The 17724-nt window shown below is 41.7% G+C and overlaps 1 protein-coding gene across 1 annotated transcript in view; it reads right to left on the bottom strand.

Annotated features, from left to right (window-relative positions):
- Nucleotides 1-2106: 2106 nt before the first annotated feature.
- The window catches only part of STRC (stereocilin), an 82785-nt gene continuing 67167 nt past the window's right edge, over nt 2107-17724 (bottom strand). The window contains exons 21-27 of the mRNA XM_077471297.1: nt 12035-12204; nt 9149-9304; nt 8832-8974; nt 8587-8735; nt 7029-7126; nt 2411-2558; nt 2107-2275 (exon numbers count right to left, since the gene is read on the bottom strand). Of these exons, the coding sequence (XP_077327423.1) occupies nt 2199-2275; nt 2411-2558; nt 7029-7126; nt 8587-8735; nt 8832-8974; nt 9149-9304; nt 12035-12204 (941 nt within the window). The 3' untranslated portion in view covers nt 2107-2198. The remainder of the gene's footprint in view (nt 2276-2410; nt 2559-7028; nt 7127-8586; nt 8736-8831; nt 8975-9148; nt 9305-12034; nt 12205-17724) is intronic.

Raw genomic sequence — 17724 nt, 5'->3', positions numbered from 1 at the left:
GGAGGCATATACCCAGAAACAATGATTGTGTTGATGGGGAATTTCATGATTTTCTTTCCTTCCGTTCATGGTGGAAGGAAAGAAAATCGAATCATCTATGGGCTGCCTTACTGAAGAAAAAGGTCCCTTGCAGAGTGAACATCCTAATTGCCTTTAGTAAATCAACCCTTATAGGTCAGACAATGATATTCTGTGCCTTTAAATCCATCTGAGATACGTCACTTCCTTCTTGAGACACAGGTGGAGCGCACAACGTCAATAGTGGTTTCGGTTTCCATATTCACTTGCCATATTGGGATTCTTGTTTTTAAAGGGAATATGTAAGTGCATTTTAACACGTTTTTAATAAACATTATTTAATTGACCTACTACACTATGAGAGATCTTTTTATCCTTACCCTCAGCAAGTGAGTTCATTATAGAGAGCTTTAAAGGTGCAAGAGCACTGATGTCCATTTTGAGGAATACATTAGTCGGGATTCAGAGCATATAGTGAAGAAGTTTAGAGATCCTTATCCAAGCGAGTTTGACCATACTTTGAGAGCAGGGGTCATATCTTTCTGGTGAGTGCAAGGGGGGGTGCTGGTGGTGGAGAAGAAGAACTATCCTCCCTTTGGTGGCACTTTACTTTAACTATGTGGATTTAAAGGTACAGAACACAAGGTTTATGGACTTTTGTTTTATTTCAAAGGCACTGGATGCATGATTTATGGACTTTGTTCATTGCTCTATAACTATATAATTTGCACGTGTTTACACATTTTTTGTTTCTTTTGAGAGCAAAGTCCTGTTTATATGGTTTATCAATTAGCCCTAGTGGCTTTAAGATGTGCAGCTCTTAAAGTGGTATTTACACATATATTTATCATTTCACATAGATTTACACATTTGTGGTTATTGCTTGAGAGCGCGGCCCTCTTTTTATATTGTTTATCTCCTATTTGTATCTATACTAATCCATGAACAGCCATTCAAAAGCATTCATTTTACAATAGGGATCATTGACAAAGATTTACTGCATGTATATACTTTTAACCAGCTGTGTGGAGATATCTCATTTGTGTGTATGGAAAAGAAATTACCTCATCTTTATCAACAACAGGTTGCAGGAAAGAAAATCATTTGATTCCCCCAAGTCAATGCTGATGAGGGAATGTCTCCTGGGAAATTATTGTGTTCTCCCAGCAAGAGGGGCGGTGAGTGGGAGCCGTCCCTGCTGGGAGAACACAGTGAATATTACTAGCGGGTTGTACCCAAATCGATCGATCTACAATCAGCCTGTCCATACATGATTCAAACCTTAACAAAAGGGCGAACTGCTCAAGGTGGTGTACTGAAGAAAACGTCCTCCTCAAAGTGGAAGCCAGGTGCAGGCTCAGCACAAGCAACAGAAGCAGGACAAAACACTGACGCATTTCACAACATCATTGTTGCTTAGTCATAGCTGATAATTCGAACCGTCTATGGTCAGCTTGAGGGAAAAGTAACCTGTGCATTATGTAACCAGAGCTTTACAAAATAATAAACGCCAGCATGGGTACAATACAAACCATGACATGAAGGTTAGGAGGGCCCTGCTATTATAAGCTTACACTATAAAAGGGAAAGGCAAGGTTTGCAAAAAGGTAATATCTGTGTGGGGATCAGTTGATAGAGAAAGTAAACGTTCAGTTGAAGTGGGATAGGTTTCCCTGAGCAGGTGAGTTTTTAGTTATCACCTAAAAGCAGAGGAAAAAAGAGATGGACAGATGGGGGTGGAGAGTTCCAGAGGGTTGAAGAAACTGTGGAGAAGTCATAAAGGCAAGCATGGGAGGAGGACACGAGGTTGATGTGGGAGGAGTGGAGAGGATGGCTTTGGTGGTATTCTGAGATGAAGGGGATGATGTATCTGGGGGGCAGAGTTGTGGAAGGGATCTGAATTTTGCTTTTAGTATTTGGAATTGTATTTGTTGGGCAAATTAAAGCCAGTGGAGGGATTGGCATGTTGAATAGCTTTGTGAATTGACTTTATAATACTTTCCCTTGACAGTTAACTTTGTGAGACTGGGAAACTCTTAGAAAAAAAAAAAAATCAAGTCATAGATTTTTTCAGTATTTTTAGCTGTGTAATTTTATTAAAAATCCAAGTGGGATTTATAAGCATTGTTTTACAAAAACATTTTCTAATCAGCCAACCAACTAGGCTGGGATACTGGAGCTCAGAGAAGGAATGAGAGCAGCACCATGACATGAATAGCAGGATTCCAAACAACAAGTGATCCCACGTTTTTCTCTCCTGAGGAAAAGAAGAAAGTCAAATCACTGCACTGCAAGTCATTCTCGAAATTTTGGGTCAAACTTCAGGGTCAACTTAGAACCATTTCCAGAGTCATCTTATATATTGCAGTAAAAAACTGAAAAAGTACTTTACCGCGAGGATCCTCATAAACGTCCCCTTCATACTGAGCACTAGAGATGGCCTGACGTTGCTGGCTGCTGAGATGTTGATACTGCTCAGGAGTCACTGCCATGGCCTGATCACTGGTGAAGGAGGAGAGCTGAGCTGGGCTGAACACAACCTGCCAACAGAACCGTCTTGTTACACTGTGTTTGCTACTATAAGGGGTAATGTATATGAGCATCTTGTCTGTTACTGTGTGTCATAAATACAGTAAGTAACTGAATAGTCAGCTGAGCAAATAAATAGAGCCAAGTATAAGTATTTGGGGGATGCTCTACTAGTCAATTTTACCAGTAGGGTAACCCCCATGTGCACACTGGAATGATGCATTCAATATATGGAATTACAGTATTAGTTTTAATATTGGTAATAATAGTTACATCTCCAAGAATGAAGAAAAGAAAATAGTTCTGGGGGGTAAAACTATAAATCACAGTGCTGCGTAAACTGGTGGCGCTATATAAATCCTGTATAATAATAATCACAGGGCTCCATAAAAAGGTTTTATGGAACCCATCAGTGGCAAGCAAACCTTTAACCATTTCATCTCTTGTATACCACTTATAGACCAGGCAATTTTTAAATTTCAACTATGGGCCTATCGAATCAGCAATAGCAGATAATTAAATAATAATATATTGTTTTTTTGTTAGTACAAACAATCTCAGTAAATTGTCTTGAAAAATGTTTTTTTTTCTAGGCAATCTATAGACTAAACATTCAACAAAATGAAAAAAAAAAATATATATATATATATATATATTTTCCCCATAGTTTGGACTTTTAAAATAAGTGTTTTCCGGTTATTAAAAAGTACACGCTTTGATTTATCATTTCTCCTCTGTACAAGGATAATAATAATTTAAAAAAAGAACATTCTTTCATCTCTGGGATTAAAAGTTAAGTGGATCTTTTGATCTGCACTGTCAGTACAGATGGATTAATCTGTTAAAGGGGCTGAAATGAAGGCTGAACGAAGTAAATCTACTCATCTATGGCCAGCTTAAAGTGGTTGTAAACCCTTACAACCAACTTTGACCTACAGGTAAGCCTAGATCAAGGCTTACCTGTAGGTCCAAGAAATATCTCCTAAACCTACACGGTTTAGGAGATATTTGCCGAAAGACAGAGGCGTGCAGGCGCACTGAGCACGCCGCTGTCAACGGCGATATGCCGCGAGTGGCGGCTCCCGTGCACATGCGTGGCAGTGACGTCATCATGGCTTCGCCGAATGACAGCGGCGGAGCAGCGAGAACCACCGAGAAGATGGATGCTGCGGACTACAGGGGACAGTGGTGACTTCGCTGACTCCTGTGTCAGGTAAGTGACACATAATGGACTCATATGCGATGCATAGTAGTCCATTATGCTTTACCTTTGCAGGGAATCAAAGAGGAAGTAAACCCAACAGGGTTTACTTCCTCTTTAAGCCTCCTCTGTCAACAGGTAGTTAAAGTGACACTAATAAAAATGTTATACCTGTATATGCTCACAGGCACTTTCAAATCTCCATATTCTTTTTTTTTTTCTTTGATGCTGTGATCTGACTTCCTGTTAGAGGGTGGCTACGTTAATTCCCCATGGTCCTGGGGGGGGGGATTTAATAAAACCGGTGGTCACACTATCTGGTGCAGCTGTGAATAGTAACCAATCAGCTTCCAGGTTTTACTGTCAAAGCTTAAAGTGGTATTAAACCATAGCTTGCAAAATAATGTATAAAAAAAACAATCCCCAGCAAAGGCAAAGGCAAAGGTTGTATTGTGCTAGTGTGCATTGCATACTAGCACATTATGAAATACTTACCTAGAACAAATCCATCCAGCGGCGCCCGCCAGACATGTGGGGTTTGTTTCATTCCGAATTAATATTCAGACAAATTTTTCGTTATTTGGAGATTTGGATATATTGGAATACCGAATTACAATATAAACACATTTTACTGAATGCTCTGAATAACAAAAACAAAATTTGTCCAAATTTCAGAAATTTGGACTGAAATTCAAATCAAATTTTACATCGAACTCCAGTCGAATTGTAACTGTACACATATTGTTGAAATCAAAGACTGTGTGTGTTATTAGAGTACCATTTTGAAATAATGCTGTTTTAGTTAAGCCAAAGGGGATTTAAAGAGTCATTGTAACCATTTGATGAAGATTTTTCCTTTGTTTGTTCACTTTGCCACATTCATAGTAAGTGAGGTTGAAAAAAGACACAAGTCCATCAAGTCCAACCAATGTGTGTGATTATTGGTCAGTATTACATTGTATATCCCTGTATGTTGCAGTCAATCAGGTGCTTATCTAATAGTTTTTGAAACTATCGATGCCCCCCGCTGAGACCACCGCCTGTGGAAGGGAATTCCACATCCTTGCCGTACTTACAGTAAAGAACCCTCTACGCAATTTAAGGTTAAACCTCTTTTCCTCTAATTTCAGTGAGTGGCCACGTGTCTTATTAAACTCCCTTCCATGGAAAGGTTTTATCCCTATTGTGGGGTCACCAGTACGGTATTTATAAATTTAAATCATATCCCCTCTCAAGCGTCTCTTCTCCAGAGAGAATAAGTTCAGTGCTCGCAACCTTTCCTCATAATTAATATCCTCCAGACCCTTTATTAGCTTTGTACACGCTCCATTTCCAGTACATCCTTCCTGAGGACAGGAGCCCAGAACTGGACAGCATACTCCAGGTGAGGCCGGATCAAAGTCTTGTAGAGCGGGAGAATTATAATTTTATCTCTGGAGTTAATCCCCTTTTTAATTCATGACAATATTCTGTTTGCTTTGTTAGCAGCAGCTTGCTGTATCATCTACTAGGACCCCCAGGTTCTTTTCCATCCTAGATTCCTCTAGAGGTTCACCCCCTAGTGAGTAGATTGTATTCATATTTTTGCCACCCAAATGCATTATTTTACCTTTTTCTACATTGAACCTCATTTGCCATGTAGTTGCCCACCCCATTCATTTGTTCATATCTTCTTGCAAGATTTCCACATCCTGAGGAGAAATTATTGCCCTGCGTAGCTTAATGTCATCCACAAATACAGAGATTGAACTGTTTACCCCATCCTCCAAGTCGTTTATGAACAAATTAAACAGGATTGGTCCCAGCACAGAACCCTGGGGGACCACTTCCCACCCCTGACCATTCTGAGTATAAATCATTTATCACCACCCTCTGAACTCGGCCTTGTAGTCAGTTTTCACTCCATATACTCACCCTATGGTCCATGCCAACGGACCTTATTTTGTACAGTAAAGGTTTATGCGGAACTGTGTCAAATGCTTTTGCAAAATCCATCACGCCTATGGGCCTTCCTTTATCTAGATTGCAGCTCACCTCCTCATAGAAGGTTAATAGATTGGTTTGGCAAGAACGATTATTCATGAATCCATGCTGATTACTGCTAATGATACCGTTTTCATTACTGAAATCTTGTATATAGTCCCTTATCATCCCCTCCAAGAGCTTGCATACTATTGATGTTAGGCTAACTGGTCTGTAATTCCCAGGGATGTATTTTGGCCCTTTTTTAAATATTGGTGCTACATTGACTTTTCTCCAATCTGCTGGTACCATTCCCGTCAGTAGACTGTCAGTAAAAATTAGGGACAATGGTCTGGCAATTACTTGGCTGAGTTCCCTAAGTACCTTCGGGTGCAAACCATCTGGTCCCAGTGATTTATTAATTGAAAGTGAATTGAAAAAGAAAAAAAAATCAAAAGTTTTCGATTCGAACGATTCAAAATTTATCAATTCGAATGCTTTGAATCAAAAAAAAATTGGTAAATTCCCATATTCTCCAGAGTTTTCATTTAGGCCCCTTTCACATAAATGCGAGTTCAAAGTCGCGCAATTTTACGCAATTTAGTGGCCACGATTTTGCCACGATTTCAGGGAATGCCTGTGTAACTGGCATTAAAGTCAGACCAAAGTAGTGCAGGGACTACTTTGAAGTCGGAATGACTTGAAGTTGTTCTAATATGAATAGTTGTCATTGGAAATCATGGGGAACGATTTGTCATGCTACATTGCAGTCCCAAATCGTGGGACAAGTTGTACAAGTGTGAAAGGGGCCTTAGGCCTTTATGCTCTAGGGGAATGAAAAGGTAGCATAAAAAACTCTCCTAAAGCTGCATTTTGCAAAAGCATTTAGGCACATCAAGTGTTGGGGGTTAATTTATTCCATTGGCCAGAATATTAATTTAATATTAATTTAATCTGGCCACTGAAATGAACGCTTAAGCGCTAAAGGCACCTAGCGTTTAGGCGCATTTATCATTTTTTCTGCCAAAGTGCTCCTCCCCTGAACACTCTCAAATCATGGGCTTTTTCTGCCTCTAAACACTGCAGCCTCTAAATGCCTGTAAACACCTATATATACATGAATGCACAGGCTAACAGAGGGCCGTTTAGAGGCAAAGATCAAACACATCTAACAGCCACGTTTTTAATGCCCTGTTTGCACGAGGCCTTCAATTTATACCACTAATGCAATCTTTACGGAAATTATTATTTAAACGAAAAGGTTAGAGCTTGTACAGTTGCCTCATATTGATATGACTTATAAAGTACATTTACTTACAGCAAACTTTGGTGCTGGAATGAGGGCTATTGCATCAGGCGTTAATCCTTGAATCTGATCTCTAACTAAAGAAGACAGCACGATGTCCGGAAGACCAGCTAAAATCACCAAAATACATAGTTAAAGTGGACAGTAATAGTAGAATAAGGTACATTTCATTATTAAAGTTTATGTAAGCCCTAAAAAAAACCATTTATTTGCTATCTTTTGGTCTGTTAAAAATAGCACTGAAATTGTTTTTTGGTAATCATTAACCCTTTCACTGCTAGAGACACTGCCTCGCCACCTGTCACACTGCCTCTCCACCTGTCACACTGGCCCCCCACCTATCATACTGGCCCACCACCTGTGACGCTGCCTCCCCACCTGTCACACTGCCTCCCCACCTGTGACATTGCCTCCCCACCTGTGACACTGGATCCCCACCTGTCACACTGCCTTCCCACCTGTGACACTGGCCCCCCCACCTGTGATAATGCCTCTCCACCTGTGACACTGCCTTCCCCACCTGTCACACTGCCTCCCCACCTGTGACACTGGCCCCCCATCTGTGACACTGGACCCTCACCTGTCACACTGCCTCCCCACCTGTGACACTGGATCCCCACCTGTCACACTGCCTTCCCACCTGTGACACTGCCTTCCCCACCTGTCACACTGCCTCCTCACCTGTGACACTGGCCCCCCACCTATCACACTGCCTCCTTACCTGTGACACTGGCCCCCCACCTATCAAACTGCCTCCCCACCTGTGACACTGGCCCCTCACCTGTGACACTGCCTCCCCCACCTGCCACATAGCTCCTCTTTTATCACATTGCCCACATCATACTATTTCCCCATCACACTGCCCCCAACCTGTCATACTGCCCCACCTGTCACACTGTCCCCTGCCACACTGCCCCCTTGGCACAATACCCTCCTGTCATACTGCCCCCCTCCTGTAACACTGCCCCTTCATAATTCTGCCCCCTTCTGTCATATTTAACCCCTCCTGTCACACTACCCCCATCATACTGGCCCCCTTTGTTACACAGCCCCCCTTCTTTCACAGTGCTCCCTCATTACCTGCCCCCCTCCTATCATACTTCCCAGGTATCCTTTTCCTGTCACACTGCCCCCTCTTGTCACAATATCCCCCATCACACTGCCCTCTTGTCAGTCTGACCCCTGTCATACTGCTCCCCGTCATACTGCCCCCTCCTGTCACATTGCCCCAATTATACTGCCCTTCTTGTCACACAGACCCCCTTCTTTCACAGTGCCACCTCTTATCATACTCCCCCCTCCGGTCACACTTTCCAGATACCCTTCTTTGGTCAAACTGCCCTCCTCCTGTCAAAGTGACCCATCATACTGCCCCGTCACACTGCCACCCATCCTTTCACAATACCCCCCATCATACTATGGGTCAGGGGACCTTCATGGTTTCTTGCACTGGAGACCTGAAGGTTATAGATATGCCTGTTTGAGAAAGTCACACAGCTATTTTTTTTATATAGGAAGGCCTTTGAATAAAAACAGCTGAAGGGCACTCGTGATAATAATAATGATTCACCTGCAAGTGTTCCAATCTCAGTGAAGATCTCCGGGCCCCATCGGCTCACCACACCAAATGCTGAGCTGGATGTTATTAGATCTGCTAAGGTTTCTAGCTGAGCTTCAAAGCACTTTAGTTTCAGGGTTCCCACGAATACAGCTGCCTGGCTGCAAGAAACAAACATGGACATGATGTGTTATAATGTAATATGGAACATTTCATCAAACAAGACCTACTATGACACATACATCAAGCAAACTGACCTGAACTCCTGAATATTCATTTGTTTGAGTTCCTGTACTCCGAGACCACACAGCAGATGTCCAAGAGCTGTTATTTCCATCAGATCTAGGTCTGATGCCCCTTTCTTGTGCTCTTTGAGGATGTTGAGCACTAAAGTCTTCATCTGTAGATAAAAGCTCAGATTATGAGGATGTTCACTGTCAGATGCAGAGAAGTCTGATAATTGGAGGAGAGTAACAAACAAAAAGCACAAGAGCCTTCATCATAAATCTATCACAAAAAAAACATTTTCTTTTTTAAACATCATAAAACAGTTTTTATTTTTTATATGTCAGACCTGTTTAGGGGCCCAGCTGTTCATTCTGCCCAGAAAAGACACAACTGTCCAATCCGATGTATCAATCTCATTTAAATCTTTTTCAGCCATATGAGTGATGAGTTGCCCCATCTGCAGGATGTTTACCAGACTCATACTCTTCACTGGTCCAAACAACTGCAATGCAAACAACAACAATCAATGGAACAATTTTAAAGAATGAGCCATCCATTCCTCCAAATAAAGTGCAACAACACTATGAAGGGGATTTACTAAAACTGGTGAACACGGATACGGGGGGAGGATTGGGATGACCTTTGGACACAACCATTTAAGCATCTAGTCTACACAAGAGACAGATTAATACAATTTAAATTCCTACATAGGAGTTATTACACCCAGGCTAGAATAGCCAAGATCTTGAATATGGTCTCAGGGGAGTATTGGAGATGCTCACACTCGTCTACTGAGGTTGACCACGTTTTCTGGCTGTGTCCGCAGATCCAACAATATTGGTCGGAAATCAGAATGTAGTACCATTGAGGGCATTAACCTCCCTAGTGTGATCCCGAGTCTGGCTCGGGTTGGGATTTTAGTTCCACGAGCAGTAACCCCGAGCCAGACTCGGGATCGCATCGCTGGATACAGGGAGGACACGGAGAAGTTACTTACCTTGTCCCCTGGATACAGCGATGTCCTCCGCGCTGTGTGATCGAGCTGTCCTCCGCTCCATTCACACAGTGCCGAATGCCACCGAGCTCCGTTCCCTGCAACGTTACGGCGCACGGGAGTGGAGATCAGTGCCAAATTCAAAAAAGTAAAAAGACACAAAACACACACAGTACTGTAATCTTAGAGATTACAGTACTGTATAAAAAAATTACACACCTCCTTTGTCCCTAGTGGTCTGTGCAGTGCCCTGCATGCACTTTTATATTATAAATACTGTTTTTTCTGCCTGAAATTTGGAGATTGTTCATAGCAACCAAAAAGTGTCCCTTTTTCAGTGTTTTAGGATTTGATTACATTATTGAATAACTTTTATTATTCTTTATTATATTATAAACTTTATCATACCCGGGATGTCTGCTAGACTCTGGTTTGAACAGATTTAAGAGAGTTATTCCTAAAAATTACAGGACTACAATATAAAACGCCAAATTTCCATGCAAAATAATTGTACCGCTTTCAGCACCTAAAACCAGAACTAATCATACCACCAGGGAGGTTAAGAACCCTACTAAACATATTATTGTTTTATGGGAGGAAAGCCATACTGCTCAACTGGAAAAAAAACAAGGGCTCCGCGTTTGGTGTACTGGAAAGGCCTGGTTAACTCCATGATGCCACATTACAAGGCGACATATGTGGCCAGGGGTTGCGGGGAAAAAATTTGATAAAGTCTGGCAGGCATGATACAAATCCAAGGAAACTGTAGGCTAACAAGGAAGGGATAACAAATGTTGAGTCACATAGATATATAAGATCATTAAGACATGCTGGAAAAGTAATATGAGCTGACTTATTTAAAGTGAAACCCCCATAAGGGGGTCATATGATGAGGTCCCGTAAATCGGTGACAAGTTGTGTTGCTGACTTATGATGTATTCAGGAACAAGGAATGGACTACTTAAAGTGGTTGTATAGTGAAATTGGGGACTTTTACCTACAGGAAAGCCTATAATAAGGCTTACCTGTAGGTAAAAAAAATATCTCCTAAACCTGTACAGTTTAGGAGATATTCCCCTCACAATGCGCCGCTGACTGCAGCGGTGCATGCGCACAGGAGATTCCTGGCTGGAAGCCCGGCAGACGCCGGACCCTGCCGGAGAGTGCGCGGGAGTGACGATATCGCGGCTCCGGAGCCGCGATACCTGGAAGAAACACAGAGAGAACATGTCAGCTCCCTCGGCGTGGATCGGGACAGATGTCGAGGCCTCGTTCTAAGGTAAGTATTTCATAATGAGCTAGTATGCGGTGCATACTAGCTCATTATGCCTTTTGCTTTGCAGGTGAGCAAAAAAAATCAGCGGGTATACAACCGCTTTAACTGAGCTGTGACTTCGGGGGGAGGGGAGGGATGTTTGTTCTGAATGTTGTAATAGAGAGTTGGACTTGTTAGTAAGATGGTCCTTGGCCATGTTAGGCCAAGTAGAGATAGTGCCGCATGGGCACATCTCAATGTTTGTAATGTTACATGAAAAATCATAAACAGAATAAAAAAATTAAAAAAATGGTGAACACGGAAATAACCAATCAGCTTCTCACTTCAGCTTGTTCTTTTAAGCTTTGACAATAAAGCCTAGAATTCCAGTTCACACTGACGTGATGTGGGATTCACAGCGTTTTCTGTGCGCTTCCCGCATCGCATCACAATCACACTCCACTCATGCAAAATGCTGCAGGTGTCAATGTTAAGTTAACGACACTTCAAAAAAGGTTTGCAAAAGGCAGTGTGATTGGCTAAATTGCATTGCATGGGTGTGAATTCCCATGTCATCCGATTCAAGGGCAGCAAAAAAAGATGCATGCACCTTTTTTAGTGTGGGTGTGGTGCGATTTGAGCCATACAAAATGAATGGGCTCAAATCACACTTCAAAGAATCGCATGTGATTTCTGGATGTCCAAATCACAGTTTTCCTCACCGCATCTCTGTGAACCCAGGCTGCAGCTGCTTGGTAAGTATACACAGATGCTCCAGATTCTGTGTACACCAGTGTTAGTAAATCTCCCCCTGTGTTTCTTTGATTTAGGTCTAATCTATGTTTCTGAGAATTCTCAGAAAGATAAAGTGCTAAATAAGCCTTCAAAATGTTTGTTTCCATTTATATTCTCTTATTCAAATTTTGCCCAACATGATATTAGATCAAGGCTTGTAGATAATTCAAAGCGCTTTCATATTTTACCTGCTTTACTTTTCCCAAAGCAGCCTTTGCTTGGTCAACGGAAAGATCAGCATCTTCAGTGATTATATTTAGACAGCCTTCAAAATCGGACAGCGACATGCCACTAATCTGAACTGCATTCCATGCTGAGGGGAATGTTACTCTCATGTCCGAACAACTAGGAATTGGCTCTGCAGAAATAAGTGCAACATCATATTAAAGCATTAACCATTATGCTTCACAGGAAAATAAACCCATTTCCCCACCTAACACCACACATAACCAACCCACCTCAGTTTATGAGCAACATCCACATGCAACAAATGGAAGTCAGCTACTTAAAAATGTAATATATCCTTAAAAAAAGTATTTGAAAATAATGGCTTTAAACTAAAATGCCATAGCCTATATACAGCAGTAAAGTAGACTTTAACACCCAACCACCACACATATTCATCCATGGTGGCATGAGGTTTGAGGTTGTGTGCTGAGCTTCCTTACGGCACACTTCCAACACAATGACTGAACTGTCACAGACAGCTCTTGAAGATGGCTTCTGATCGGGAGCCCATCATAAGACCGATGTGAGAGCTAATTGCGGTGGTCACATGACTGGTCACTTCCTGGAAAATTAAAGCCCATTGAGATGGAAGCCAGGAGGTGTTAAATATTATTCAGGATTGATATACAGTGCTCAGCATAAATGAGATCCTCCCGTTTGAAAAGTAAGATTTTAATCAATATCTCAAATAACATAAAAAAAAATTCAAAAATGTTGACAAAACTGGGTTTTATAGAACATTTGTTTAGCTCATTGCATGAAAGTAAGATTAATAATATAATTTAGATTACAAAATCATCAGTTTTTATTTAAATTAGTTGATGCAAAAATGAATACACCCCCAGCAGAAACTACAACATCTACAGTAGTATTTTGTATGACCTCCATGATTTGTAAGGACTGCACCAAGCCTTCTAGGCATGGACTGAACAAGTTGGTGACATATTGCAACAGCTATCTTTTTTCATTCTTCAAGAATGACCTCTTTTAGAGCCTGGATGCTGGATGGAGAATGATGCTCAACTTGTCTCTTCAGAATTTCCCATAGATGTTCCCCGAATGGGTTCAGATCATGAGACCTACTTGGCTACTGAATTACTTTCACCTTGTTCTTCTTCTGCAACGCAACAGTGGCCTTAGATGTGTTTTTTAGACCATCGTCATGTTGGAAAGTGCACGATGACCAAGTGCACAGAGTGACGGTAGCATCTTCTCTTTCAATTTAGAGCAGAACATCTATGAATTCATCATGATACCATCAATGAAATGCAGCTCCCCAATACCAGCAACACTCATGCAGCCCCACAGAAGGACACTGCCACCACCATGTTTCACTATAGGCACCATTAATTTCTCTTTGTACTCCTCACCTTGCGATGCCATACAGTTTTGAAGCCATCAGTTCCAAAAACATTTATCTTGGTCTCGCATCACTCCAGAGTAGAGTCCCAGTAGTACCTTCTTTTTCAGCATGGGCCCTGGCAAATTCTTGGTGGGCTTTTTTTGCATTGGCTATAGGAGACACTTCCTTCGTGGACGACACCCATGCATGCCATTCCTCTGCAGTGTACACCGTATTGTGTCACGGGAAACAATCACCCCAGTTTGGCCTTCTACTTCTTTAGCTAACTGCAGTGAACTTGCATGGCGATTTTTCTTCAACCTTTCTCATCAGAAGATGCTCCTGTCAAGGTGTTAACTTCCATGGACGGCCTAGACATCTCTGTGAGATGGTTACAGTTCCATCTTTGTTCGATTTTTTTATCCTGTTTGCTATAGTATTCTGACTGATAAGAAAAGCTTTTCTGATCTTCTTGTAGTCTTCACCTTTCTTGTATAAGGAAATTATTTTCTTTCTCAGGCCTTGTGACATTTCAATTCCATGTTGTGCCATTGCTGACAGCATGAAATGGGAAGAGGTTTTCTTTATTAAGTAATGCCCTTTTATAATAAACTGTCTGCTGGACACTTGTTTAATGAATAATTAAAGGGGTTGTAAAGCTAAATGTTTTTTCACCTTAATGCATTCTATGCATTAAGGTGAAAAAACATCTGACAGTGCATGCGCCCCCAGCCCCCCCGTTTTACTTACCTCACCCCTCGAAAGTCCTGCGCTCGTCCCCCAACGTCCTTTCCACCGTTCAGCCTGGCCGCTGATTGGCTTGAGTGAATGGATGGAAAGCAGCGCAGCCATTGGCTCGAGCTGCTGTCAATCACATCCACTGACGTAGAGTGCCGGGGGGCGGGGCCGTGTGATACAGCGAGCGGCTATAGCCACCGGCTGTATCACAGGAGCGCGCCCGCAGATGCTTCTCACCATGCGAGGGAGCTCGCATGAACGTGAGAAGCACCTGCGGGAGGAAGCTGAGACAGCCACCAAGGGACCCCAGAAGAGCAGGTTCGGGGCCACTCTGTGCAAAACGAGCTACACAGTGGAGGTAAGTATAACATGTTTGTTATTTAAAAAAAAAAAAAACACTTTACAATCCCTTTAAACTCACCTGTAGTTGAATTCTTGTTGATTATGATTTTGTTGTCTAAAATTTAGCTTTGTGTCCAAGACTTTTGTTGAGGTGTATTCATTTTTGAAACATGGTCTTGAATGAATTTGTTAGGAAAAATACTTTTTTGTGTCTGCAAATTAACAATACTTGGTTGCAATCAATGGCCTGCATTTGTGGGAGTATTTTGTAGTATAATGTCCTATAGAAAATGTTGATTCTAAAAGGAAAGTAAAGGTTTTCTGACAAATATGTTGGGGTGTATTAATTTATGCTGAGCACTGTACGGCCAACAGTTTGTGTAGCGTTTTACAACATGAGGACAGACAGTACAGTTACAATACAATTCAATACAGGAGGAATCAGAGGGCTCTGCTCTTTTAGAGCTTACAATCTAAAAGGGAGGGTCAAGTAATACAAAAGGTAATAATTGTTGGGGATGAGCTGATGGAGAAAACAAAAGTACAGTTGTTAGGTGGGGGCAGGATAAGTTTCTCTGACAGATTGGGGTAGGGAGTTTCATAGGATGGGAGAGGCACGGAAAAAGTTTTGGAGGCGAGCATGGGATGAGAGGATAAGGGAGCTAGAGAGCAGGAGGTCTTGGGAGGAACAAAGAGAATGATTAGGTTGGTATTTTGAGACTAGGTTAGTGATGTAGCTGGGGGCCAAATTGTGGATGGCTTTGTAAGTTGTTGTCAGTATTTTGAATTTAATTTGTTGGATTGATAGGGAATTAACATTCAAAGTTTTTACAAAAACAAAGCGACTATCAGGTAAGTGAAAGTTGAGGTGTCTCCTCAGCCACTAGTCCAGCATTGTGTCAAACAGATATCTTGCTTTCATTTTGATTTTTTAAGCAAACTTTTCATAAGTGGTACAAGATAAAGTGTCACAGCTACATGGGGCCAGAAAGATGACATCTACAAATAGCAGAGTTGTGACTCTCAAACCCAGTAGTGTATTTAGGTTTTCTGCTGTCCTAGGCCTGACTAAACTCGTGCACCCCCTAATTTAAATATGACCCACCCCTTCCTGTCAAGGTCACACCCCTTGCTGTTTAAGTCCTGACATTTTTGAGTGGGGACACTAGTTCTAAGGGCCTGGGGGGGAGGGCAATGGATTCCCTTAATTTGCATAGATTTACTCTCACTTCCTGTTTGGCTATGGGACAGGAAATGAAGGGAAATCTCTTCAATGGGACAGAGATGGTATAAAATACACTGACAGGGGCTATAAGCCTCCCTTATTCTATCCAAAATGAAAAAAAAAAAAGGCGTTGCCTATAGTTCTATGTTAAGCACAAATTTTTGATCATTTTACGGAGAGAACTAAGAAGATATAACCATGCCAGCAGTGCAGCAGAAAACATACAGTGAGAAAGGTTTGTGGTCCAGGATGATAGTCAAAATTAGAAGCAGCCCCCCCCCCCCACAGTTGCGGAATGCCGGCCGCCGCGATACTGGAAGCAGTGCGACTGCTATATGGGGGCGCTAGACTAATTTGCCTCTCAGCCCAGTCCGCCCCATAAGACTGGCACTATACTAACAGTGTACTGCAAGCTGGCAGGGACTCTTTACTTGCTGCCCCCCTGCAAAGTGCTGTCCTAGGCCTGGGCCTTGTCCGCCTAGGCCAGGATACAGCGTTGCTCAAACCCCTAATACTGGCTAATCTTCTATCCACGATTACGCTATGATATCCGGCCTATGAAAATCACAGACAAGGCAAAGACAAAAGATAGACCTGAGGATGCCCATACTCTCCTTTCAACAGATTCAACTAACGGTTAAGAGTGAAGAAACATTTAGAATGTACAAAGAGTGCAGAAGCAGCCTGTGCTGACAACATCTGCAGCATTCTTCTATAACAGAGGTTGCCAAACTTTCTAAGCAAAGGGCCAGTTTATGGTCCTTCAGACTTTTGGGGGACTGGACAGTGGCCAGTGGGTATAGAAAATGTCCTGGCATCACTCAGAGCAAACAATGTAGTGCCCAAGGGTTGGTGTCAGTGAAAGAAACTGAAAGAAAGTGAAAGAAACTGACACCAGTGCCTCATCACTGGTGGCAGTGGGAGGAATAGTGTCCCATCATTGGTATAATTAGGAGGAATAGTAGGGAGAAAAGTGCCTTATCATCTGTGTCAGTGGGATGTATAGTGCCTCATCATTGGTGTCAGTGGAAAGAATAGTGCCCCATCGTTGGTGTCCTTGGGAGGAATAGTGCCTTATCGTTAGTGTCAGTGGGAGGAAAAGTGTCTTATTGTTGGTGTGAGTGGGAGGAATAGTGCCCCATTGTTGGGTGTCAATGGGAGGAACAGTGCCCCAATATTGGTGTCAGTGGTAGGCATAGTGCCCCATCTGCTCTTTTTGATCCTGCCATAAACTTAATTCCTCTTTTTGATCCTGTCATAAATTTAATCCTTCTCTTTTTGATCCTGCCATAAACGTAATTTCTCTTTTTGACCCTGCCATAAATGTAATCCCTCTCTTTTTGATACTGCCATAAATTGCATCCCTCTTCTCTGATCCTGCCATAAATTGTTTTTTTTTTTTGATCCAGCCATAAATTGAATCCCTTTTTCTCTGATCATAGATGTCATTAATTAAATCCCCGTTTTTGCCATTAATCCAATCCTTTTTTTTTTTCTTGATCCTGCCATAAATTGAATCCCTCTTTTTTGATCCTGCCATAAATTGAACCCCCCCCCCCCCCTCTTTTTCTTTTCTATCTTGACTTTACTTTGTGTTGTTATTGCTAAAAAAAAAAGACGAGGAAGGGAGAAAAAAAATGTACTTGAACATAAGTCTGCATCTTCATCTTCTTCTAAGGAATACATTTTCCCTTGAAGCAATAAGGTCTTAATATTTTATGTAGCATTTTTTCTACACATTTCTTCTTGGCTCAACAAATTAACTTTTTATATTGCCTTTTTTTTTTCTTCCCCCCTTCTCATGTTGGCTAAAAACAGGTGTAGTCACTAACCACTTGAATAATTGGTGGTATCAATTAAATATGCTCATTTTCTGTGACACTAACTTGATGGGCCAATGGAGTTTGCATATGTGTATGTGAATATATATATATATATATATATATATATATATATACATATTTTTTTCAAATTTTTTCAAACCAGCTACGACTAAGGCTATT

Source organism: Lithobates pipiens, unplaced genomic scaffold (genome assembly GCF_037356315.1).
Source record: "Lithobates pipiens isolate NorthernLeopardFrog02 unplaced genomic scaffold, aLitPip1_a1.2 Scaffold_8, whole genome shotgun sequence".
NCBI classification, from domain to species: domain Eukaryota; kingdom Metazoa; phylum Chordata; class Amphibia; order Anura; family Ranidae; genus Lithobates; species Lithobates pipiens.
This window is presented reverse-complemented; position numbering and strand designations above follow the sequence as displayed.